This window comes from Podarcis cretensis (genome assembly GCF_951804945.1).
Source record: "Podarcis cretensis genome assembly, chromosome: 1".
Lineage (NCBI taxonomy): Eukaryota > Metazoa > Chordata > Lepidosauria > Squamata > Lacertidae > Podarcis > Podarcis cretensis.
In genome coordinates this window covers 114,666,067-114,693,224 of record NC_137170.1, presented here as the reverse complement: position 1 = coordinate 114,693,224, position 27,158 = coordinate 114,666,067, and the positions used below count along the sequence as shown (strand labels likewise).

The window sequence follows — 27,158 nt, the reverse complement described above, 5'->3', positions numbered from 1 at the left end:
TCAGATGTGATTGATAGATTTTGCAGGCTAACCACATATGTGTAAAGAATGCCTTTTTCTCTGGTTTGCAAGATTATTTTTGGATTTATTTATTCATTTTGGAATGGGAATGGGGTGTTGTTTGTTTATATTGAGCAAACAGGCATAAATAGATATGCAGATGAAATCCCCACCTGCACTATATATTTGAGTAGCATCGTGCCACTTTAAACAGTCATGGCTTCCTGCAAAGAATTCTGGGAGGTGTGGTTAGTTAATGGTGCTGAGAGCTGTTAGGAGACCCCTATTCCCTGCAGAAAGCTACAATTCTCAGAGTGGTTAAATAATCAATCCATCTTCCCAAGGTACTCTGGGAATTGTAGCTCTCTGAGGGGAATTAGGCACCAACAACCCCACCTCAAAAATTCACCCCGGGTGACATTTTTTAGCTATAAATGTGCCACTTGGTTGCTCTGACTGGAGATATTTAGACAAGAGATAACTCTACTCTAGGGTTGACCCTTGTGGGAGGTACTGAGAGGTAATGAACCTTTACCTATAAGGCAGGCATACCTCTCAGTAGTGACTCGAGCAAATTCTTTAGAAGTAAATTAAAATCGACCAGGAAGAATATGCCATTTACCTCTCTGGACAAATGGTGTGGAAGAAACTGCTCAACGTGGCTGTTGTCTTAAATTTGATTTGGATACGCAAGCTTTTATTGATGGACACACACTAATTGGCAGAGTTGTTTTTCCCCATAATGATTTTCTTTGTCCCCACCTCACCCCCCTTTTATATATTTAAACCACAGTACAAAGCAGTATTGCCTTTGTTCCTTATTTATCTTGTACACTACATAGGGGCTTGCTCAAACTGCAAACATCTTATTCTTTCAGTATAGTGAAATGAAGTTCTATAGCATTTTAATCCAGTGCAGTATGCTTGGTACATATTGGTGCAATAACAATTTGCAATCATCATGAGCTGCAATCTGTTATATTATAATGAGAAACATGTGCACTGGCCTAGAAGCCTGGATCCTGGCTACAAATCCGATCTTACAAACACTTTCACTCTTAAGTAATGCCACTCATCGGAGTGATCTCATTGATTTTTGGCAGTAAGCTGTTTGTAAAATTGGGCCTGATATGTTTGAAACCTTTCAGAGACACTGATCAATGCTATAGTCTTAATTACTATGCTTTGCTATTGAACTGAAATACGCTGGTCTAAATGGAGTGCAATTACTTCAAAGTGCTGTAGCTAGATTACTTATTCAGATGAAATGCAGCCTTTACCGATGATCTGAGCTTTCCATTCATACCTTGGATACTTGTAATATTTTGCATTGCTTTCAGATGCTAATGAGCGTCTCACAACCCCCTCCGTCATATCTCTCTGTGACATTCCTCAATCCATACATTGGCCATCAAGGAAAAGAAACAAGGAGCTCACAGAGAACTCATAAGCCACTTACTCTCAGCAACTAAGACCATCATAACAAGATATCAGGAGTCAACATGGACCACTGGTCCCAAACTGTGTGGGAAACCACCCTACTAGAGAAGCTAACCAAAAAACTGAAATTAGCATGGTTACAAACAAAGGAGAAGGCCTTCACCCCATTGTGGCTTCCCTTCATTACATACAGAGGCCAACAAGACAATGACCTACCCCGCCCCAAGGCATACATATCAGTATGGCTAGTTTGACCCAACAACAGCCCTTCTTGCGCACATACAAACAAAGCACACTGCAACCAACCAATGACAACAACCATGCCTTTGGAGCCCTTTAGTCTCTCACTCCACCAACAAAAATATGATACCTACTTACATGACACTCACACAAAACTGTGCTCACACAATATGCAAAAGAATGTATGTTTACTATCTCCCCCTTTCAGGGCTGTCTTAAGCATATGCGGTGCCAGGGTGCAAATATCTGCCCAGTGCCCCCCCCACATTGCCAAATCCCAGGTGCGCAGGAGGGCGGAGCCAGCCAGCCGCTTCAGCATCTCCCTGGCTCAGTCACCCCCAAACTCATGGCGCAGAGCCACCCGCAGCAGAAGAGCCCACCGTGGCGCTCTGACCGACAGGCGGGCTCTTCCCCAGACTCAACTCTTTGGCCCTGGACTCTCAGCCCGGCACCCCTGTGAGCCCGGCACCCAGGTGCCCTGCACCCCTAGTAGCTATGGGTAAGGCAGCCCTGCCCCCTTTTCCCTTTTGCTCCCACTCTCTCCCCAACCCTATGCTGTCTATAACAGTAATGTCTCACATTGAATGTAACAGGCCTGTGTGAAGGACTCTTCGAATTGAAAACAGGGACACTATATGTACTTTTGTTACCCAAGAAAACAACAACAACAACTTCTTTACTCTCGAACCCAGGGTTGGCATTTGAGTAAATGACTGTTTTCTTCCCTAAACTGCAAGAATATAGGAACATAGGACAGTGGCTCTTCTAGTTCAGTATTGTCTGCTCAACATTGTCTACATAAAATATGGGTCTTAATCCTTGCTATGTAATAGTTCTGCTATTGCAGAGTTGGGGAGCCTGTTACAAAGTAGACACAAAGCTCTGCAGGTGGCTTTGTATTGGACGCTGCATAGGGTTGTTTTGATCATTAACAGAATTGTGTGCACTGAGGGGAAGGGAAGCAGCCACCATATTAGTATAAAAATATAAGCTTTGGGTGCTTCATACATCTTTAGAGTTTCAAATGGAAAAAGGCAGGGGGAGGAATACTGAATAATTATAAACAACAAGAAGGAACAAGAAATGACTTTTAAAACATCTCTAACCATATTGCTACTCCTCCAGCATAACAATAGGATGCTGGAAAAATAAGATTGCAGGACACAAACCTCAGGTGTCAACTTGTCAACATGTTACATTTAAAGTAGTTATTAAAATCATTATGCCATCAAGTCTCAAAGTTTAGATACTCCAAAGATAGCAACCTGCTTTAATTGCTCACCACTTTTCAGAGAGTGGGGAGGTGGAAGGGGGAAGAGAGAGAGGGAGGGGGGAAACCTGTTAATACACAAGTTATTCTCAGAGGTTTCCCCCACCCACATCAAAAGGCAATGTGCACATGCCATAGATTCATCAATAAATAAAACCCCAATAGCAAGAGCAGTTGACTAAAATAAATATAATTTGTAGAATCAAATCATAGGCTTTGAATACTGAATGACTAACTGGAGAGATACCTGCCTACCCATTTGCCCACTTTGGAACATAAATTATGACACCAGATAGGAATTTCTGAGAGTTTCGAGAAACACAAAGAAGAAAAAACAACAACAACATGCATGTTGACATGGCTCTGCAGTTCCAATAATGACATTTATATTGTGTTTATCTGGGGAAATTAAGGTAAATGAACATAAATGAGTGCAGTCTAAAACATGTGAAGTGTGCAAAGCTAGTGTTCCTAATCGCCCGACTGGTATGTGTAAGATTAAAAACTAGTCTATGGGGATTGGATAGTAAACTGTTGGAAGGCCAGTGCTAACATCATTATTTATCTGTTCACTGATAGGCAGATCTTCTAACTGGACCTCAGTCATGTGACTGGGGCAAGCTCACATGAGAGCTTGTCGGCTGCTGAGTGTGTGAGTTAAATCCTGCTCTTGTGGCTCCAGGCACGTGTTCCATGCAGCTGTTTGCCTGATTCCTAAAACTGGATAAAGATTGATCCAAGAGTGCCTGCCTGAGTAGAGCATTCCACCAGCAGATATGTGGAAATAGGAGGAACATTTCATTATCCTCCCTCTCCCTGTACACCCAACTTCACAAGTCTGAAAGGGAAATTATTTTTGTATGGTAGCATTGAGCAATGAATGGGGAGCGGGGGAGTCTCAGGGGAGTACACATATTCCCAAAGCAAGCAAAATCTCTAGCTCCTCGGACCATGAAGGCAATGCACTGCCTCAACACCTAGAGGCAGACTGCTCCTGTGTACCAGTTGCTTGTGGGTTTCCACTGTGAGAACAGGATGCTGAACTGGGTTGGACTGAGGCCTGATCCAACAGGCTCTTCTTACGTACCCTTCTTATGCTGCTTTAGCTGCATTGCAACAGTTGGGGAAGTGGATGGTGCTTGGCAGGCCATGTGGAGTGTGTCTGAAGTTTGTGTACCATTCCAGTGGTCTGTCCCCATTTCTCTGTCTCCCTAACAGTCAGACAACATTTAATGCAATAATGAGCATACTTAGTCTCCACGAACCTCTTTATTTACTGTCCCCTCCATTTTTGCCAGGAAAGGGTTTTAGTGATGTGATATGGAAAGTGAAAGGATGATGCTTTTAGTTTCAGCTTCCTTAATATATATATGTGTGTGTGTGTGTGTGTGTGTGTGTAATCCTATGTATCAAAGCTTTGCAAAGTTTTAGTTTCAGCTTCCTATGATAAGTACAATTAAGTACATCTTTAAGATTTATTTTAATATGACGTTATTGAGATGACTCTTCTGAAAACCATTCAGGTGGATTGCTTTCTTTTAGTTCTCTCTGTGTACATGAGTGCACCTTCTGTAATTTTCCACCAGTACACACCAAGTCAATTGCTTTAATTTACTATTTATAATTGTTATAATTATTAATAATAATATCAGAATATTGACTATGCAACTTGAAAACATGAACGTTATAAAGATGTAGACTGTCTGTCAATGATACCCATTAACCAAATGTCTCCTCAGGGCTCAAAGGATTCCTGTAAGAAAGCTGATAACTCAGCTGACTGGCCACTTACCATGTGCGCAGAGACCATTCAAAAAAAAAGATGTAGAGAGCACCTCCATTATTAAAGTCTTGCTATGTGTGTTTGTTATTGTCAGCAGCTCCTCTTGGTAGGCTGCTGGTTCCACAGAGGAACAACATTAAGACAAAAATCTGTAGGGAAGTGATGAATTGCTACACCGATGGAAACAATTTAGTACTCATTGATAGTCCATAAAGAGACTGGGTGAACTCGCTAAAGTGACTCTGTATCTTAGACTCAAACTCTGCTTTGCAATGCCAATCTTGTGAATGTGAAAGCCATTCAGCTAAGAAAACAGAGTGCTTAATGAGGCAGAATATAATGACGTGAAAGGATACAGGGCACTCAACTCCAACTCAAATCAGAACAGAAAATTCCAAGTACAGGGATACCTTGGTTTACAACCATAATCCATTCTGGAGATCCGGTTGTAAACCAAAACAGGTTGTAACCCAAGGCGCGCTTTCGCCAATGGGGCCTCCCCCCCAAAATTGGTTGTAATCCAAAAAAAAATGGATTGCAATCCAAAAAAAGAGACACACACTTCAGGGTTTGACGTTGTAACGGTTGTAATCCAAAACGGTTGCAAACCAAGGTACCACTGTATGGTACTTTGACATGTCAGTTTTCAGGCCTGATCAGTCATGTTTCCATGAGTTAAGTTTTTATTTCTTAAGAGAGAGAGAAATTATTGACCACAGCAGAGCTGCTTTCTTCTCTTAGCCTAATGAAATTTTTGAAAAATAGACCATTTCTATCTGTTTGATTGGGCAAAAGGGAAATTATTTTAGAATTCCATACCAGAACTCAAAATTTTATTTTACACTGAAATTAAGTGTTCTAGACTGCTTATCTCAGCCTTGAGGGAAGGGGCTTGACAGAGGCAGAACTCAATGGTTGGTGCCTGGTTGAATTTGTAAATTCTTGGACAGAATTGGGTGGGTGTCAAAAAGACTCTGTCGGACTGGCTCTTAAATTTGCTTCCTTTTTGGACTCTGGTGACTTGACAGAATATCTTCTATTGTACAAACTACACCCCTTAAAGCTACATTGTGGCTTGGCAATGAATAATTTAACGAATCTACCTGAAGATGTTTTGTTGGCTAGTGCTGGCTGTACATAATATTAAGCTTACAACATACTGGCAGTGGGACATAACCTTCAGTTTGACATCTCTCTGTATTTACAGCAGCTGAGGGTATCTTGGTCCTTAAGTTTGCACCTATTGGAGCAACCGTTTCTAGCTCATAAATGTGTTGCCTTCCCACATTCTAGAGGGATTATACTGGTACACCTTTGAGTAGGTAGGAACACTTTCTGCACATTGATTTAAGAGGACAAATGGACAAATAATACTTGCATGGATTTAAGATCTCTTTAGGCACTCTTTAAGAATTTCAGTGAACCCAAGGTGGAGGAATAAGTGTGTTAGCTCCACCCCTCATTGCCGGTTCAATCATCTTTCATATGGTGGAGGACCATCTTCTGAAGCAAGCAGCTTCATGGTGATCTATGCGTACAGAAGACTGCTTGCTTCAGACACCTGCCCTCCAACTTGTATGGAGTGATGAGGAAATATGAGGTGGAGCTAGCTCTCCGCACACCTTTCCTGAACAAGGCTAGGGGATGCCTAAAGAGAGATTTAGAAGAATATATTTTATCTTAAGAGAAGACTGTTTTATTTCAGCCCTTAAAAAAAAATCACCTTTTTTGGTAAGTCACTTTTCAGGTCTTACAATACAACCACAGACAGTTTTGTGGGAAATGATTTTTAGCTTCTAACAGCTACTTAGATGCACATTAAAACAATTTACATCTCCTTGCCCTAATACCTTCCTGTCTCTAATTTTAATTTAGTGTGTACGCTCTTTCACAGCCTGCACTTTAACTGTACTGTGTAAGAATAATTATTGCACCCCGCCTTGTCCTCTTTCTATGTGTGTGTCCTTAGGGGGTGGGTTATGGCGGCAGTTATGGTGCCATAAACAAATTGATTAGAACCAGAAATGAAATTGCCAGGGGAGGGAAGTGTTTTGTTTATTGGAAAAGGCAGAATGTGCCTGCTTGCAAATATTTAACCAATTTGGGAGAGAAAATGTTGCAGGAAAGTTTCCTGAAAGGTAAATGAATCTCTATTTTAGTGCACCATTCTCATTACCTTTAAGATTGAACATGAAAGGTCAGCAATGAAAGACTCATATTTGGTAAATTTTGTACTACAAGGTGCCATTTAAAATAAAAGCAAAGCTTTAACCCCCAATAAAGGGTGGTGACAACAATCACCTGAATACTGACACGTTCCTCTGCAATATTGTACTATAAACAGGAATGCTGGCTTTGCCCATATCATGATAGTCAGAGGTGGTAGAAGGAGCATTGATAGGGCTCTCTGTGAAGACCAGATGACTCCACACAAGCCAGGTCTACCCCAAGCAACCTCAAGGATGCTCAGGTGGTGCCATGGTAAAGCACTAGACGCAACACAGGAGGAACTGGTTGACTGTATCAGCAGCTGAAACTCCTGCTTCCTGTCATGTAATTTCTTACATTTATATACCACCTTTATCTTCCAAGAAGCTCAAAGTAGTGCATATGGTTCTATTCCTCCTCCCCCATTTGATCCTCACAACAACCCTGTGAGGTAGGAAGGCTAAGAGTTTTTGAAATTGCTAACCCTAGGGCAAGTGCAGTAATATTTGGCTGGTCTATGATATAACACGTGGAGGGCTATTTTTCTAGAAAACATGGTGCTGGAACTCACCATGAATGCCTCTCTTGTTCTCTTATAATGACAATAGTGTCCACCTGAGAGGTGGCTTGACTGCATCTAGCACAATATTTAGGCAGATGTTTAGGTTCATACACTATGGGGTGGAGGAGAGGTTTCTAAGGAATCCTAAGGGAAGCTCTAAAAGAGGAAGTTGTTTTCATGTTTTTAAATATATCTTTCATGCAATTTCTCAAGGTGGCTCCGACAGATCACTACATTGTCTTGAATTTACACCTATTAAATATCAATGATAATGATGATGGTGGTGGTGATGATGATGATGATGATGGTTCTTGTTTTCATTTTTTGAAAGTTCTTCATGGTTCACTAAAGGAAGAGTGTATTTTTCCTACAAAGTTGTGGATGTGCAGATTAGACACCTCTTATAGCGGTGTGGTCAACCTGTGGCCCTCTGACAACTGTCATCATCCTTGACCATTGGCCATTCTTGCTGGGACTGATGAGGGCTTGGAGTCTAAAGGAATCAAGCATTGAAAAAGAATTAAGCCAGTGAAGAAGCAAGGTTCTGCAGGGCAGCCAGAGATGTCAGCATTGATTTTCTGTCTGACCTTTAGTTCTTGCTGTTGTTCGTAAGAAGATTTAGTTTGTAACAAATTAAAGACGCCATGGGATAAACTGCTGAGTCAGAGTGCTAACACGAAATGCTCACGGTGAGCATGTTTTTCATATCTGCCATGATGAAAAAAAGCCAACAGGAATATGATCAGTAGGCAGTCAAGAAAATGCTATTTTAATTAAGGAGCTGCCCATGGAAACAGTGATAATTTTAGACCAAATTAAATCGATCCCTTCTTGCTTTGTGTGAAACTATTCAAAGGGCACTTTGAGATTTCAGATGTATCTTGCCAGATAAATATTGCAACTAAAATCCTAGGACCCCACTGTGGGATGGCTGCCATTCAAGTCTGGCTTGCACTGAAATTGAATTTCAGCCATGTTGTGATCTGCCAATTACGTGGGCTGAACAGTGGTGAGTCAAGCTCAGACCAGCTTCTGTGCATGTCAATTTGGTTGTCAGAGACTTTAAAGAGGAGCACAAACTTTTCAGTGGGGTGTAAGGATCCCACTGAAAAATGAAATCCCTCTCACCATTTTCTCTTTCTTCACACTTGGCCATTTTTACACACCAGATACACATAGAGAGAAGGGCACTTTAAGACGCTTCTCTGTATTATAATCCCACACCACTAGGGAATTGACCACATGGGCATGATTAATTCCATAGGACCTTGGGACCCGCCACCCTGGCAAGGAACCAATCAGGTTGGGAGGCGGGATCTCACCATGTGACTGTTTTGATTCACATGCAATCACCTGGAAATAGGAGTTCATCATAAGGAAGCAGCACCTCTCAATGGCGACCTTAGGCAATCTCTATAACCCTCACTCACATTCCTGACCACCGTGGGTGATATCAGGACACTAGTTCCTTTGGCAATCATAATTCATATACTGACTTTGTCGGCAGGGACTGAAAAAGTAATGTGGGCAAAGTAATCCTGGTCTAAAAAAATGGCAAGCTAGAATTCCTTTATTGGGCATACAGTTCTGGCATGGGGGAGGAATTTGGATGGAAGCACTCTTTGTACAAAACCATGTAGAATCCTAAACATGTCCTTGTACTTATGCATCTACAAGCATTACCCACATTTGAAAGCTGAACCTATCTCACCAAGACATCACATACTTGTGTGTATATCAGCCCTCAGTGTTTTTGATAAAGTGACCTTTGGAGAGAACTTTTAACATTTTCACAGATTCAGCCGTTTCATAGATTAAATCATTAACACGTTTGCTTCAGATCTTGTGAAGCCACAGCTAGCTACTAAGGAAATGCCTTTAGGAAGTAATCTGGCTGTCAGACTGGGGGTGGGCGGAGGGAGTTCATCAGATTGAAGCCTTCGGTGGTCTCAATGGCTAAAAAGTTTCACTGGCTATCCCTCCCCGAATGTGCTGCTTTTCCAGTCAGATATAAAAATCCTTGTAAAACTCAGTACACAGATTGTAAAAGCAGTCTGAGATTTTGAGAAATAAAAACTGTTTATTCAGTATAGCCATAAATACAAATAAAAAAGGAGAAACACATTTTATAAGTCACAAAACTGGCTTGATGCAAAGCATCGGTTTGCCTCTCCACATTTTAGGGAACCTAGGAAAATAAAAACAGGGCCAGCCCTATCACTGAGGAAAGGGAGCCAGGTGCTTCAGACAGCTGATATTGAGTGTCATGAAAGGCAGCATATTGCTAGCTATGTTACATGTTATTATTGTATTTTTATGCCCAGAGAGCAACACTTGCAGGATCAATTTTTTATTACAGTAGGGATATGTGAAGCTGTCAGTGGTGGCTGGTAGGGTGGAAAGCATGGAAGACAACAGTAGGTGGAGCCAAAATATTTTTAAAATATGGCAACCCTAACTTATTCTAGAAACATAACATTTTTTCACAACCCCAGAAAACAATTGGGGTATTTGATATAACTAAGTTATTTACTGTCAGATATATTATCAGGAGTATCTGGCAGAGTTCAGCTCTTGCAGCCAAGGGCAATGGAATATTTAAAATCTGAGAAGTCACTACCTAGGCCAAAAATACTTCAGAAGTCTAGTCAGGAGGAGGATGAAGTCTCATGGGAATTCCATAAGCCTCTAAATTTTAGCAAGTAGAAAGGAAGTAATGTACAAGGATGGGACATGGGACGAACAGAGATGGGGGAGATTTCACCTAAACTGGAATTCAGCAATTGAAAAGTGTTGTGTTTGTGTGTGTGTGTGTGTGTGTGTGTGTGTGTGTGTGTGTGTGTAACTTTCCCATCTGAGTGTTTTTGTGGCAAGCCAAAAGTGTTGAGAAAAGACTGTTGGGTTTTTGGTATTGGAGCTTAGGGCCTGTGTTTGGATGTGTGGGTTGGCTGAGAGTCATTATGATTGGACACTTGAGAATTCTTGTATGCCCAGCTGAGATTTGTGAGAACCCTAAAACAGCCTCCCTCTGTACCTGACTGTGAGGGGAGTCCAAAGTTCTCTCCAGAAGAAACAGAAGGCGATGCTGTATGCAAAAAGACATGTACACGTGCACTAGACTCATACTGGTGTGCCCACGGAAGGCCTCGTTTGCACCTGAGGGACTTTTTGGAGTAATCGATGAACTTAAAATTCATCTTGAACTTGTTCTCCACAGAATAACCAAATTTATTTGAAAGAAAACATATTCTTCACAACAAGGGAGGAAGGATGTTAGGACTCATGGGCAATAAACTAAAATATGCTTCTTGAAGTGTGTTTTTGAACTTCCCTCTTGTGCTTAGGAGAAAAAAGAAAGAAAAGAAGGCAAAGCAGTAGATAGAAGCAAGTCTCTGTACAATTATTTGAGACCTGCCCGATTGGGAGGCATCTTTTCGGTGACTTGATCTTTAAGTACTTATAGCATATAACTTCATCATGCATAAAGCAGGACTAGTGGTGAGATTTCCTAGGGAAATAACAGGACAGAAGAAAGATGGTAAATTTCCATTAAAAGGCTTAATAGATTGGAGAGCTATTGTCAAATGGAAACTGAGGTAGAGCAATGGGTTTTAGAGAAACATCTCTACAGAAGGAGGTGGAGAATCACCAAGCCTTTGGATTTCAAGCAGCATCTGTTTGAATACATATAATTTTAAATTCTAAAGTGTTTTATTCATAATAGGTATTTACTTTCATTCAGGGTACATTTCTGGATCATCAACAGGATGAATAAGTAAGATGCACTTTCTGCAGCCACTGATTTGTATTTAATTATTTTTTAAAAAAACAAAAAACCCAGCTTAAAAGATATGTATTTGAAAGGAAATCAGTTTGTAGATTGTAATGAATCTCAGGGGGAATGAAAAATAAATGACTTAAGTATACATAATAATGTTTGACAAGCTCTGTCATGATTGCCATTTTTTTTCATTTCACTTGTAGAAAATACTAATTAAAGTGAAAAAGAAGAAGCCAAGGGGAAATGTGGCTTCTTTAAATAGGCACAAATTGGGGGAGTAGGTGGCAAGAAGATATAATTTGGGGAAGTAAGATACCGATTTGCAAAAAAAAAATATAAAAATTAAAGTTCCCATAATTCTTCCAAAGCTAACTCTAAGTCTCCCTGATTTGAATGAGACAGTTATATTTGTGCATAATTCTGCCATTTAAATAAATGGTAGTTCCAAATGCTTAGGTTTGGCTGGATGGAACATGACCAACAGGATGAGAATATATAACAGAGTTGATTTGGTCTACAAATATTTCCTCAAATGGCCATTTGGACATGGCATTAAGGCAGTGGTTTCCAGGGGCGCTGGAGCTAAAAGCCCATGCACTCTAAGGTTCCTCCTAATAGGACTGGCCCCATGCACAGACTTTGCATAGTCACATTCTGTTCCTCTGTTTGGGAGAGAGCTGTAGCTCAGTGATAGACCATATGCTTTACTTGTGGAAGACCCCAGGTTCTAACAATGACATTTCCAAGGACTGAGAAATATTCCTGTTTGGAAACCAATGGCGAGCTTATTCTTGGAACGTGGATCCTTGTGTAACCAAAATGCCACAACCCACAGACAAGCGGGAGGATCCACTTGGCTCCCAGAAACCCACAGAATTCATTAGGATTCGCCTAACAAGCCATGTCAGCAGAAGCCCTGTGCAAGGACTTCCAGTTGTACACAACTGTTTGTGATTCCCCACAGCTGATTGATATCTAAGCATGCTCAGCTGGCATGGAATGCTAGCTGACTGACAGCAAAGGAAAGTGAAACCTGTCTGTATGTGTGGGGAGGGAGAGAATGGAGTGGAATGGAGTGGAATGCAGTATTCTGGAAATGGGCATGGTTGGTGAGCTGACTGAAACTCTGAACAGGAACACACCACAGTGCAACATTTTGCAGATCCTATTTGTATGTCCCCAAACGCATGCAACCCGAGGCTACACAATACGGAGAAAGATCAGTTGTGGTGGGCAAGCTGTCTTTTTGAGTGTTTTATCTGCTGTTGCTGATATCACTGAGGACACCCAGGAGGTTCCATTAATACCACAGTCAATAATGCTGCTTCTTTATCACAATGCAGTACAAATCCTCTGCAAGTCATAACCAGTATGTCTCATGAACCTGTTGAGGTTAATTTTTGACTAACTATATTGTTCTCCCACCGTTTAAGGTAACTTACATCAAACCAGAAGACACCAGAATGCCCAATTTTACTCATCCATAAGCCAAATATGCTTAGTAAATAATAATAATGTGTTTTGCAAAATCCTGGTCATATTCTGTGAAATGATAAGAGCAAGGAAAGGTCTGCAAGAGCTCGTTGATATCATCTGGTATTTGCACGCTCATATGCAATAATATTATCCCTTTGATTTAGCTCTTCCGTTTTAAAGTACCAGAAGAGCATCATAAATAATAAATAATAACCATATCTCCATGCAAAACTGCTTGCCTAACATTTAAAAACTTAATCAAGCGATTTTATGGGACTCCTTTTTCCTTTTTTTAAAAAAGTCATTTTGCAGTAACAAATACTTAACTCATGTAGAACACACAGAAGACGGTATTAAAGCAGCCATTCTGTCACAAGCATGGCAGGATTTAGTGGCACCTTAAAATGATCGGACTGGTTTTTCCATTGGCATACATCAGTCTCAGGTTTTGCTTCAGGACAATTTTCCAGCTGCACAGTTATGGTGTGCATTGGGGGGGGGTGCAGTTGCCTGTGAAGAAAATGGGGAATTTATTAGATAACACATTGCAGAAGGCAGCAATCACTGTTTGTGGGAGATGGCAATGTTCAACACTGAAAATAAGTATTTAGGAGCAGATGAAATTACCACCTACTAATGTCAGTTTTTGTCCATGGAGCCCATTCTTGTCTTCTCTGTCTGGTAGCAGCTCTCTTGGAACTCAGGTCAAGGTCCTTCCATCCTGCCTGATGGATAGAAGAGGTTTCAAGAAGAGGTTCCAGGGACTGAATCTGGGACTTCCTGCATGCAGAGCCATAACCCCTCCTACACTTTATGCCAGAAGGAAGTCAAAAACAGCCACTCGTCACTGAGAAATATGGAGAACGGTTTCTAGGGATTTCAACAGTCTTATCAAAATGCTTTAGGTTTCCTGTGTAGCTCCTCACATCTCACACCTGAGATGCACTCTGAATTTCCATTTAGGCAAAATTGGCCAGAAGATATAGAAAACCCCCCTAAGATGCACTGCTAGTCTTAAGGAATCCTCAACATCCCTCAGAGGTTTTGCTTGAGTAGGAATCCTCACATTTATTCAGGATTTAGGCTAGCTATGCAAAGAGAGGGCTGTGAGGGTCCTTTGAGATGGGAAGAAAATGGGGATTTAGTAGATTGATACATAGTAGCCTGCCTAAGAACTGTCAATTGCCAGTAGGAAGGGCTGGGGAATGTATTTGAAAGCCTGTAGAGCCACACTGCCCATCAGTATTGACAGCCTTGAGCTTGATGGACCAATGGTCTGTCTCAGTATAAGTCAGGTGCTGCTCAGCATTTGCATCCAATCAATGAGTGTATCGCCATTGCCTTGTTGTTGTTGTTTAGTCATTTAGTCGTGTCCGACTTTTCATGACCCCATGGACCAGAGCACGCCAGGCACTCCTGTCTTCCACTGCATCCTGCAGTTTGGTCAAATTCATGTTAGTAGCTTCGAGAACACTATCCAACCATCTCATTCTCTGTCATCCCCTTCTCCTTGTGCCCTCCATCTTTCCCAACATCAGGGTCTTTTCCAGGGAGTCTTCTCTTCTCATGAGGTGGCCAAAGTATTGGAGCCTTCCTTCCAGTGAGCACTCAGGGCTGATTTCCTTAAGAATGGATAGGTTTGATCTTCTTGCTGTCCATGGGACTCTCAAGAGTCTCCTCCAGCACCACAATTCAAAAGCATCAATTCTTCAGCTCTAAAATTAGGAAAAGTTAAATGTGGCATGTAAAGGGAGAAAGCCAAGGAACACTTTATACCATGGGTAGGCAAACTAAGGCCCGGGGGCCGGCTCCGGACCAATCACCTTCTTAAATCCAGCCCAGGGACGGTCCAGGAATCAGTATGTTTTTACATGAATAGAATGTGTCCTTTTATTTAAAATGCATCTCTGTGGGGCCTGCCTGGTGTCTTTACATGAGTAGAATGTGTGCTTTTATTTAAAATGCATCTCTGGGTTATTTGTGGGGCATAGGAATCTGTTCATTTCCCCAAAAAAATCTAGTCTGGCCCCCCACAAGGTCTGAGGGACAGTGGACTGGCCCCCTGCTGAAAAAGTTTGCTGACCCCTGCTTTATACTGTATATGCTACTGAGGCCACAGTAAGTGGCAGTCTTTCTTTCATCACTGGCTGATTCAACCCCAGCAAAAAACATGGCCTGTGCCAGGGATGGGGGCACTTTTGACCCTGCAGATATCATTGGATTCCAACTCCCATCAGCCGCAGCCGGCATGTCAGGGTTGAAGGGAGTTGTAGTTCACCGACAACAGATTGCCCTTCCCCACACTATAGCCATTTTTTTAAAAAAAATAATTATTCAGTTGTAGCCTGAAAATAAATAATTATTCAGTTGTAGAATCATCCTCCTACATATTTATTCCCTTCCCCCTTTTTATTCCTAATATTCAAGCAGCAATTTGTTTATTACTGTTTACTGAAAACAGCCCTGTAACCAAATTAAATGACTGTCTTAATTTCCATATGTGTTCTGCTGAAATGTATTTATGCTCTGAAGGTTTTGACCACACTAATGTGTGTGTCGTTGTCGTCCCCCCCCCCCACCACAGATAGAAATTAACATTTACACAGCCGTAAGCAATATAAATATTCATTTTATTTATTTCCTTTTCCATAAGATTAAAAGACATGTTTCCTTAGCCCTAGAGGTAGCTGTCAGTTGGAAGTGCAAATTGGAGTGTGCAAAAATGTTATGCTCCTCTGCTGATAAAGCAAGTAAGAGCAAGTTTTTAGTTACAGGTTGACAAATTTGATTAACTTACCCAGTACAAAAAACCAACAACCCATCCCTCATATTTGTAATGTTGGAATAACAACTAAGAATCCTTACTCTTCCTCTCTACAGGATTATGCTGAAAAGGAGAATACAATCGCCAAGGCTCTGGAAGACCTTAAAGCCAACTTCTATTGTGAACTTTGTGATAAACAATACTATAAGCATCAAGAGTTTGACAATCACATCAACTCCTATGACCACGCTCACAAACAGGTAAGTGCCTGCATTTTCACGACTGCCAAAATGATGTTGTGGTTCGACCCCCGCGAAGTAAAATGAAGACACAGGGACACGTGATATAAGGTTAATGGGCTAGAAAAGGCCACAACTTTATTGATTACAGCAATGAAAAGGTATTGGCTTAGGCATTGGATCGCGAAACACAAAGAGAAATGAGGCCGGGGGGGAGGCTGGCACTGCAGCATAAAGGCTGCTGGACACGCCCCCCCCCATGGCACCTGGTTGGACGGCCACCGGGGGGGCGTGAGTGCCAGCCAGGTGAGCTGGAGGCAGGGGGCAACGCCCCCTCCTAGGAGCGGTGCTCGGGCTCCCGTCCACAACCACTCCCCTCTCTTTCAGGGAGGAGAGTCTTAAATAGCAAAGGTATTTTTTCCACTGCTGTTTTGTGCCTGAAACCCTAGTTGAAAATAAAAGACCTGTGGTTATAACAAGTGTGCACCATTTTGAAGAAAGAGGGTACTAACAGACTGTCACTGTTCGGGGGTTGGATTCTATCACATACCAGCAAGTTCAGGCTGCAGAATTATAGGACGCATTTGCACCATATATTTAAAGCACTGTGGCACCACCTTCAACTGTCATGGCTTCCCACAAGGAATTCTGGGAAGTGTCATTTGTTAAAGGTGCTGAAAGTGGTAAACAGAGACCCCTTTAATTCCGCTTTGCAAGGAACTCTGGGAATTGTAGCTATGTGAGGGGAATAGGGGTCTCTTGACAACTCTCAGTACCCTTAACAAACTACAGGTCTCCAGATTTGCGGAGGGGGGGGAGTCACGACTGTTTAAAGTAGTTTAATAGTGTTTTATATGTATTGTGTGGATGTGACCATAGAGTCTTGATCAACAAGCCTGCTTCTTGCAAAAGATCTGACTTTTTGAGATAAGGAAAGTGACAGGGAATTCATTGGATAGTGTGGGACAACACATTTTGACATCATCTAATCACTTGTTGGTGTTCTGCTGTTTTATTATATTTTATTGTGTTTGGCTACTATCTTATATTTGCCTACCTGGGGGTCAGCCCCTTTGAAATCAGCCAGACTTACCTTTGAGTAAACATGTACACAACTGCACTGTTTTTTTCCTATATTATTAGGCACTTTAAAATGTTGCTTAAAGTTGGGATGGAAATAGTAAAATTAATTACCGTAATTAAAATTTATTTCTCTATTATAAAACTTTCCAGTACTGGAGTCTTTGAGATTCTGAAGGATGTGTGAAAACTCACAATTTAATAAACAAGCATGACTACTAATGGTTCCTTCTTTAATATTTTATTCCTGTTTCTGATGCACCAGAACCAAAATAGCTTCAGAAGATTAGCAAGGATTTCTTTCACTCTCAGCCCCATCAATTAAAATTTGCCTTCACTGATTAATATTGGACTCCTAACCAATTAATCAACTAAAGCGTTAATGGATTAATCTGCTGATTAAAGCTTGCAAGGCTCCATATGAGTGATTACATCCTCGGTGCTCTCCTGATTTGATTTCTTATCAATTACATCCACAGTAATTGCGGATGGCCTGAATGTACATGCTTGCCTTGTATAGACAGCTGTTGTCATGTTGACCCCAAGATTGGAGAATATAAGACATATAAAATAGTTAAGGTATTTTTTTTTTAGATGTTTGTGTTTTATTTGTATGCAAGCTTTTAACTTGTGCAATGACAAAACCAGGCAAATAAGAAGGTGACTTATGAGTTTGTGAGGTGTGAGACACCCTAAATTCCTGGATCCAATAAAAGTTAGAAATTAATCAAGGTTTGGAGAGTTAAACTATGCCAAACACTGAACCCCTGAATTAAGTTTATGTTAACAAACCAGGCCAGTCTAGTGATTGCTGAGTGTAGGTTATTAGGGGGACAAAGACTGGTGATGAGTAATCAAAAGATGAGTCATCTGGACACTCAGTGCCAGACAGCAATGGGAGTGATGGAGCCCCTTCTTCTACATGGGTTTAGGGGTTTATGATTTCAGTTTGGGTGATGTAGGTTGGGGAGGGGGGATCCTTTTCAGTCTGTTAGCGGCAACAAGGAAGAAGAAATGGGGGTCAGGGGCACCATGTGATAGCTGACTGTGATAACCTAAAGAGACAGAGAGCATGGCTGATTTCTCTGTTCTGAGACCCAAGCTTGCTGTGCCTATGGGAGAAGCAAGAGACCCTCTTGGAATCTGAATGCTCTGAACTCTCTCAATCTAGATTCAGGCTGTAAATATGCATTAATAAACCATATATCATAAAGACACCACAGTCCCCGCTGTGCCTCATTGTTCCAAAAGAAAACATGAACCCTGTTTCATGCATGCCCGGTACCCTTGGAATCTCACATCCTTCAGAGATTGGGGTGGCACATAGCAATACAGTGGTACCTCGGGTTACATACGCTTCAGGTTACAGACTCTGCTAACCCAGAAATAGTGCTTCAGGTTAAGAACTTTGCTTCAGGATAAGAACAGAAATCATGCTCTGGCGGCGCAGCAGCAGGAGGAGGCCCCATTAGCTAAAGTGGTGCTTCAGGTTAAGAACAGTTTCAGGTTAAGAACGGACCTCCGGAACGAATTAAGTACTTAACCCGAGGTACCACTGTACACTAAAATTGGTTTCTTCCAAATGCTACAGGATGCAATTCTAAGGACACTTACATGGGAATTCTGAGTGCACATACTTAAATGTTTTGGGTTGGGGTTTTTTTAAATCTAGCTCATAATAATGTTTGACACATTGTCCTCTAATGGGATCACAAGATCTGAGCCGAGAGTTCAAACTCATGACACTTCAGTTGAAAACTGAGGATGGTGAATAGTGAACGGTTAAACCTCTTTTGGATGGGACTGCATTTTCCCTAAAGCAGGAGTGGAGTACCTGTGACGCTTTCATTGTTCCTGGACTGCAAATCCCATCATACCCAAACAGTAGCCATGCAGGCTAGAGGGCTACATGTGTCCGAAGGATCAGGTCCACAATTTGGACGTCTTTACTTTATAAGAAAAATAAGAAGCTGTGCTTTCAAACAGCAAGGCTCTCCCTGTAAAAAATGGTAACTTTTGCTCATACACCCCCAGTTCACCAAAATGCACCCCCATTTTTACTGCATGTGAATGGGTCAATAAAGGGGGGCATTTTCATCCTATTTAATTTCCTCCAGTACTGTTTTTGTATCCAGTGAAAATGTCTTTTGACCTAATACTATTTTTTTTTTTTTTGCTGTGTTCTCCCCTTCCCTTTCCATTTTTAATTTGAAGCAGAAGTAAACAGGAATCTGTTAGCACACAAATTTATCTCTCAGCCCTTAAGTGGTTTATGATTCACATAGAAGTGTGGAGAACTGAACATCTTGCTGGAGACAGATAAACAGGATATTTAAGGGAGGAAAAACGACTATACCTTATTTTACCTGTTAGCATCCTGTATAAATATTTGACAAAATGGAATAAATAGCAAGAAACTAAGGGGCTTGGATTAAATAAAACCCGACTGTGAGCAGAAGGAGAAAATGTTTCTTCCAGCTCTTACGGAGGTCATAGTGGGATATTTCTTATCATGCAGCACTGGAGTGTCCCAGAGGTTGCATTACAAGTTTTAAAAAATTGTGAATAAGGAAGACATAGGTTATAACATTTAACTTAGATAGCCGATGTGCTGCCCTCCAGATATCACAGACTACAACTACTATCTAAGCATGGCTAATAGCCAGGGATGATGGGAGTTCTAGTTCAACAGCATCTGGATAGCACCACATGGACTACCTCAGCCTATAAACTGGTGTGTTATAAAACCATCTTGAGAGACAACAGCTCATGCAAAGCAAAGAACTTCTTTGTAATTTTGACCGCAATCATCTTTCTTCAAGCAGCAGAGCATCTTTGCATGCTAGAAGCCCATTATTTCAAGCTAGGCGTGTGATGCAGTCATAAATAAAGATTGCAATTTTTAAAAAAATCAGAGGAACAAGAGTGGCTTGAGCAGCTAAATTTGACTGGACACACCCACCTCAATGGCGAAGTACTTGCAACCTAGAAGAAGAGCACCAGAATGTTGTATTTTGGCTCCAAATGGGTGCTGAGGGTAGAAGCAGTGTTGAAATTGGCAAGCAAAATGCTTCTGTGTGGAAATTTCTGGATGCTAAATATGGCTGGTGGGGCACAAACTGTGGAGGCCTGGCTTGTTCGTGGAGACTTTTCTTAGCAATATCATTATTGTGGTTTCCTCACTTCTGCTGATATTATACTGTTCAAAAATGTGGGCAAGCAGTTTTTTTTATTCTACTTACATCATTTGAATTGTTGGGTATTCTGTCCCTTGGTAAAAGTAGTTCTTTCTTATATCAGTTTTTGCATAACTTTTGTGTCACGGGAATCTGCCACTGTGACAGTTTTGGAAATGTAACTTTTTTTAGGTTACCAAACCTCAAAGGGATAGTTGGCTCATTGTCCTTCCTTCCTACCTACCTTCCTTTCTTTCCTAGTACATCCGCCACTGTCCTTATCAGACATGTTTAGTGAACTGTTGTGGGATGACTCTTTACCACCAATCAATAAAACTTTGGGTGGGGGTTGAGGAATCTTTATTGAAATGCTATTTGGATTTGGTGGCTGGTAAAAAGTATCTTATTTCCCTAGGCCTTTTAATCTCTTCCTTCTATATATTTTGTTTTTTTAAAAAAAAAATATGGATGATGTTTTTGTATGTTTTCTTAAATTACTACATGCATTTTTAATCTGTTTAAAGGTAAAGGTACCCCTGCCCGTACGGGCCAGTCGTGTGCGACTCTAGGGTTGTGCGCCCATCCCACTTAAGAGGCCGGGTGCCAGCGCTGTCCGCAGACACTTCCGGGTCATGTGGCCAGCATGACAAGCTGCATCTGGTGAGCCAGCGCAGCACACAGAAACGCCCTTTACCTTCCCACTAGTAAGCGGTCCCTATTTATCTACTTGCACCCGGGGGTGCTTTCGAACTGCTAGGTTGGCAGGGGCTGGGACCGAACGACGGGAGCACACCCTGCCATGGGGATTTGAACCGCCGACCTGACGATCGGCAAGTCCTAGGCGCTGAGGTTTTACCCACAGCGCCACCCGCATCCCCTTTTAATCTGTTTGGAACTGCCCTAAGAACATGACTTTGGATGTGGCATCTAAATCTTTCAAATAAATAAAACTAAAAAATCAATTCTGGACTTAAATGGAAGAACGGATTCATCACCTCTATACCTTTTGGGGGAGTTTTGGAACTAAGAGTCTTCTGGACATCTCTGGTACCAGCTTTCCCCCTGTTATCATGACCTTAGTTCTTAGAAGTTAATTGGCATCATTCTGCTATTGATTGCTCTTCCTAAATGGCATCTCATTATTTTAAACAATTAGTTGCAACAGTCAGCTGGTAAAGGCTGTCCCATCTTTGTCAGAAAATTGCTGGCTAACACCAGAGCTCATCAATGTGGAGCATTCTAAACACCTAGGGAAGTACAGAGTATTATTGTTAAATCTGTTAGCAAATCAAGATATCTCTTCTTTTATGTCTCTTTTGTCCTCGTGTGCAGTCAGGCAGCTAATTTGATGGCATTTGGGAACTCTTTGACAAAAAGTTTGCTGTCATCTCTTGAAACTTAGCTCAGTTTCTCTTGTTGCACAAGACCACATCAGTGGAAAAGCTTCTCCCTAATCAGAATGAGGAACTAATTGTGTTGTTGATACTATGGAAATAACTTTTCTTGCATACAATATCAGACAGTGGTTTCCCTCCTCATCTTTCTCTGCTCACTGTGACTCCATGGAAAACAGGTTCTTCTGGTTTTCCTTGGATAGAAATGACCAGGATCTTTGCAAAAAGCTTGTTGTTATCATTTGCCTCTGCATTATAAATTAATTTTAGAAGGATGTTGTGCAATTCCAATGCTCAATCAATAATACAATATGTAGGCAACTGGCACCATTTCTGATGGGTAGACAACATTCTAGCCAGCCAACATGCTATCTAACTAAGTCAGCTTGGCAAAATCCATCTACTAAGTCTCCTCAAGTTTTGTTTAAGCCTTATAACACAGTCCACCCCATTCCCCCAAAGGAGTTGCTACTCATGACATTTTCTGAAGCCCCAACAGAAGCATAATTAAGTAACATTTGGGGGGGGGGGTTGAGATAATTTTCTGTCTCTCACAGGTAAAACATCAGATTACAAACAATAAAAATACCTTGCTTATAAAATATATAACTCCCCTTTTAAAGTTGATTCCTATCCTCCCATGGCTATTTTACAATGCTATTATACAAATCTATGATGGTGCTCCACTTTTGGAATACTGTGTGAAGTACTGGTTAACTCATCTAAAAAGGGAATATTGTAGATCTGGAAAAGGTTCAGAAAAGGGCAACCCAAATGATTAAAGGGATGGAGTTAGTTTCCTACGTGGAAAGGTTATGGTGTTTGTTCACCATGTTTCTAAATTTAAAAGCTCAAAGGGGACAAAATAAAAGTACATAAGATTGTGCATGCTTGGAGAAAGTGGTTAGATAAATGTTTTTCTCCCTTTCTCAGAATCCAGAGCTATCCAATGGAGCCAAAAGTTAGTATCAGGACATGCAAAGGAAAGTGCTTCTTGACATAGGGCCCAAACCAAGGAATGCCCTCCTGCAAGTTGTGGTGGTTGGCTTAAAAAGAGAAATTGACAAATACTTGGAGATTAAGACTATCAACAACTACTAGCTACAGTGGTTATGTTTGACCTCCACTGTCTGAAAGCCAGTGGCTGCGAATCGCAAGGTGGGAGGGTCCTGTTGTACCCAGGTGCAGCTTGTGGGCTTCCCCTTGTTTGTGTTAAAACAAGAAGCTGGACTAGATGGGTCTTTGGCTTGATCTAGCAGGACTCTTCTTACAATGGTCTGAAAACCTAGACAATAAATATCCTCAAGTCCTACTACTTGTACTGTCCATTTTAAATGCAGTACTGTTTGTTCCGTGATTTTGTTTCAACACAGCATTGTCAGCATTAATTGCTGAAATTATAATCATGCAACCTGCTGTCATTTTCTGCCTGTTTATTACCTACATAAATTGTGCCAATCACGAGGGGGAGGAATAGAGCTGCGTCAAGAGGCTTCTTTAGCTTTCCCTCCCACACCGTCTTAAAACTGCTGACATTTGCATTCCCTTGAGTAAGGTAAGATTGCCAAAGCAACAGGACAGCGCTAGACCTTGAAGAAGGTGAAGAAACAGAAATTCCACTTAACTTACAACTCTGCTGAAATCCAGAAAATGTGACTAGAACACTAAGTCTGAAAGGAAATCCATGATAATGGTGGTGAAGACGCAGTAATTGTTGAGACAGTGGACTGGAGGAGGAATTTTTTAAAACAAATCAGCTGCACAGGAGTAAATGAGATTGAACTGAATTATAGCTCTTGAGAGACAGGATTTGGAGCTCATGGGAAAGCCTTTGATGTTATTCAGTAACACCGTATGACATCATACACTGCAAAAGAAAAGAAAGCAATTGATGACAGCAACTTCCAGCAGGCAGGCAAAATAAAAGAATGGTCCTATCTGCACATTGGTCCAAGAAGTTTGGATTAGATGAGTCAATTCCCCATATGCTTTCCTAATACATAAGGAAGAATGCTACATCATGATCTAATTCCACTTTGTTGGTTAATGGGTCACAAATTTGAAACAGAATGTCATTCGACTACCCTAGGTAGCTGAAGCAGCAAAGTTTGGTGGGGTTTTTTTCCTAATAAGAAAGAAAGAAAGAAAGAAAGAAAGAAAGAAAGAAAGAAAGAAAATAGAAGAAACCTCAGCCACCTCATCTTTTAATGTCAGCCCACTCACTCTGATCCAAAAGTTCTTCAGTGTTTTTCCACCAAGATTAATCCAATCACCAGTGGTATTTTTTGTTCCACTCACCACCACCCAGTACCAAAACTGAATACTTTGGCCCAATGAAACTTTGATCTGGCAGCTGGAATTGTTGCAGAAGTGCAGGGAGGTAATGCATTGATTTTGTTTCACCTCTGAAATTTCGGCTCCAGCGTACTGCAAGAAGCCTGTGCTTTTGCGAAGAGACAGTTATCAATTGTGACCCTGAATTAGAGCAGGTGGATCAATATTTCAAAAAGCAAGGGACTCTTAGAGGTGTGGTATCTCAAATAAGAGACATCCATTATATTCCCTGGAAGTGGAATAAGGGACATCCATTATGTTGCAAGTGACTGGAGTAAAAGGATGCCCTCTTGGGGGCTCTATTGTGCCTCACTGCCTTTTTCAGCAACAGTGTTTTATTGCAGAATATCTAAATCCAGGTGCTCTGTTGAATAAATTGTTTTATTCTTATGAGAAGAAACACATGGATATATTTAGTTACAGATATTTTTCCATCGAGAATATGTAATGTGAGCCCAGGAGCAAGTTCTTCACCAGACACACAGCCCAAGATTAGATGCTTGGTCCTGAAATGCACCAATAAAGATACGTTGGCTCAGAGGCATTCAGGTTGTTTTGTGTTCCTGATTAATCATTCAAGTCTCTCGTGGGGATTTGGGGATCTCACAGCACAATGGTTCACGACTGTGGGTGATCCTCTAATGGTGAGTCCTGTCAGTATATGGATTTCTGCTTGCAGAATGGGACTTCCCCTCTCTCCTTTCCCCACGTGTACTCCACACACTTTCCAAATCTACTCCAGAGGGTTGGGGACAACCTCTATGACAGATTTGGGATGACATGGGTAGAGGAGGGGGGACATTCTGTTGCACAAGCAGAAACTTCTGCTGACAGAACATTCTTCTTAGTGCTGTGTTGGATTCTCTCCTTTTTCTTTCAGCCATTCTATCCTGGACCTATGTTTTAGGCATTGCTATTTGGGTATTGGGACACGAGTGCCGCTGTGGGTTAAACCACAGAGCCTAGGACTTGCTGATCAGAAGGTTGGCGGTTCGAATTCCCATGACGGGATAAGCTCCCATTGCTCGGTCCCTGCTCCTGCCAACCTAGCAGTTCGAAAGCACATCAAAGTGCAAGTAGATAAATAGGTACCGCTCCAGCGGGAAGGTAAATGGCGTTTCCGAGTGCTGCTCTGGTTCGCCAGAAGCAGCTTAGTCATGCTGGCCACATGACCTGGAAGCTGTCTGCGGACAAACGCCAGCTCCCTCGGCCAATAAAGCGAGATGAGCGCCGCAACCCCAGAGTTGGTCATGGCTGGACCTAATAGTCAGGGGTCCCTTTACCTTTACCTATTTGGGTATTATTTTACAGAGTAGCTGCATTGGTCTCTTTGAGTATTGTGAAACCTACATTCATTTATTATTTCTTTCCCAGCCACCCATCCTCCTTCTGAGGAGCACAACGATAAGGTAGATCCCTCAATTTGCATTCTCCACACCCTCATAAAAATATTGTGAGATGGTTTAGGTTGAGATACAGTGGCAGGCCCAAACACTTAGGTACCTTCTTAAATGAGTAGAACTTGACATTGGGTTTCATCAATCTTCCTGGTCCGTCTCAAGGTGAACATCCTGAAACAGTATAGTGGTGAAGGGAGCATTCATCCAACTGGCCAGTCTGAGGGCATGGAGAAAGGACCTCTCTTGGGCAATGGCAAGCCATGTGTTCCTCAGAGGCTTGAGGAGCGTGGTTGCCATTAGCTTCCTCAACTCTTATACAGGGTCTTGTTCAGATGAAGCAAAGGACAGACTGTGCCTAATTTGATCCATGTTGCCCAACAAGGATGACAGTAGGATGTAAGGTTTCTGTTTAGAAGTGGTACCCACACTGCTAGGGGAGACAGGCATTAGGGGTGGCAGGGAATTCTGCTCTAAGTGGACATGGGAGCAGAAATTCCTGCAGCTTGCATGTTGGTTTGAGGTCAGGAACGGAAATCAGGTAAACAGATATAATTAGTGTTCTTTGTAGCTGTTGTTTTTCATCCACAAAAGATATGTAAATAATGGCATTCCCTTGCCTCATTTTTCTGATGTTTTCTTTGCATTGAAATAATGTAATTAATGACATACAGTGGTACCTCGGGTTAAGAACTTAATTCATTCTGGAGGTCCGTTTATACCTGAAACTCTTCTTAAACTGAGGTACCACTTTAGCTAATGGGGCCTCCCGCTGCCGCTGTGCCGCCAGAGCATGATTTCTGTTCTCATCCTGAAGCAAAGTTCTTAACCCGAGGTACTATTTCTGGGTTAGCGGAGGCTATAACCTGAAGCGTCTGTAACCAGAGGTACAACTGTAATGAATTGCACTGAATTCAGTGAGAGCTGACAAGGAGACAAATCATCTAGATTTATGTGGAAGCCAAAGTGCAGCACAAAAGAAACAGCTCTGATTGCGATGAATACATGTTGGAATGGAGATAACTGCCTTCTTACATCCCTAGAAGGCATAGACCAGGTGATGCCTGTTGCAGGTTTGCAGTTGCATTATTAATAATGCACCCCACATACATTTGCCTCGTGTCTTTTGCCTTTGTCCCTCATGCTGAATAATCTGATTATGTTTTAGACACTATTATATTAGGATGACACAATCCCAAGGGCTGGGCCAGAGCACTAAGCATACGTTCTGTGCCTGCTGAGTTCTGATTGAAATTCACAAGGCTGCTTGAGGACCACAGCCATTACCAAGAATCTTCAAACTCCTTATCGAGAAAAATACAGCTTGGGGGTTGCAGCAGTGGGCTCTGAATTTTGATTCCTTTGGAATGTAGAAGCTCTACTTACACTTCGGCCTGTGAGAAATCCTGTACGGAGTCCTGCAACCTCTTTGCACATGAATAATAGAAGCTGACATAGCTTCCTGCCTCTATTATCCTTGCCTTTCTTCTGCCTCTGTGTTACACCATCCCTTTGTTCTCTCAGCCTCAATTAGATCTGACCGGGCCTCCTATGCACCTCTGCATTACAAATAATGAATAATAAATAATAATATTAATTCCAGGTCATTAATGATTAATGCTGCTACATTAAAATGCCCAGCGGCTGTGCAACAGCCAGCCTGAGTCATCTCTGAGCGTATGCTGGCAAACGGCTCTTCTGAAATGTTGGTATTGCAAATATAAGCCAGCACTGTCGACCACTGCAATCCCACAGGATGTATTGACATGAGAAGCAGTGGAATGAAGGAAATTAGCCTGAACAGAATTTCCAGCTCCTATTTTAAAAGCGATTAGCTATTAGTCCTTCTTCTTGACTAATGCTTGGTGTTGCCTATGAATTACAATCAACATACTTGCAGCCCAATCAAGTGATTCAGCGCAGACACAGGAGCTTTCTATGTATGCAAGCACTCCGCTCCGTACAATGCTTTCCCTCATTCACTTCAATGGATATGCGAACTCCAAATGCACAA

At 41.7% G+C, this 27,158-nt stretch overlaps 2 protein-coding genes across 2 annotated transcripts in view; both read left to right on the top strand.

Annotated features, from left to right (window-relative positions):
- The window catches only part of ZNF804A (zinc finger protein 804A), a 209,391-nt gene that overhangs the window by 141,758 nt on the left and 40,475 nt on the right, over positions 1–27,158 (top strand). Inside the window, exon 2 of the mRNA XM_079976232.1 lies at positions 15,641–15,784. Within this exon, the coding sequence (XP_079832358.1) occupies positions 15,641–15,784 (144 nt within the window). The remainder of the gene's footprint in view (positions 1–15,640; positions 15,785–27,158) is intronic.
- LOC307218622 (uncharacterized protein) overlaps positions 1–27,158 on the top strand; it is a 487,058-nt gene that overhangs the window by 453,664 nt on the left and 6,236 nt on the right. The gene's annotated exons all lie outside the window — the stretch shown is intronic.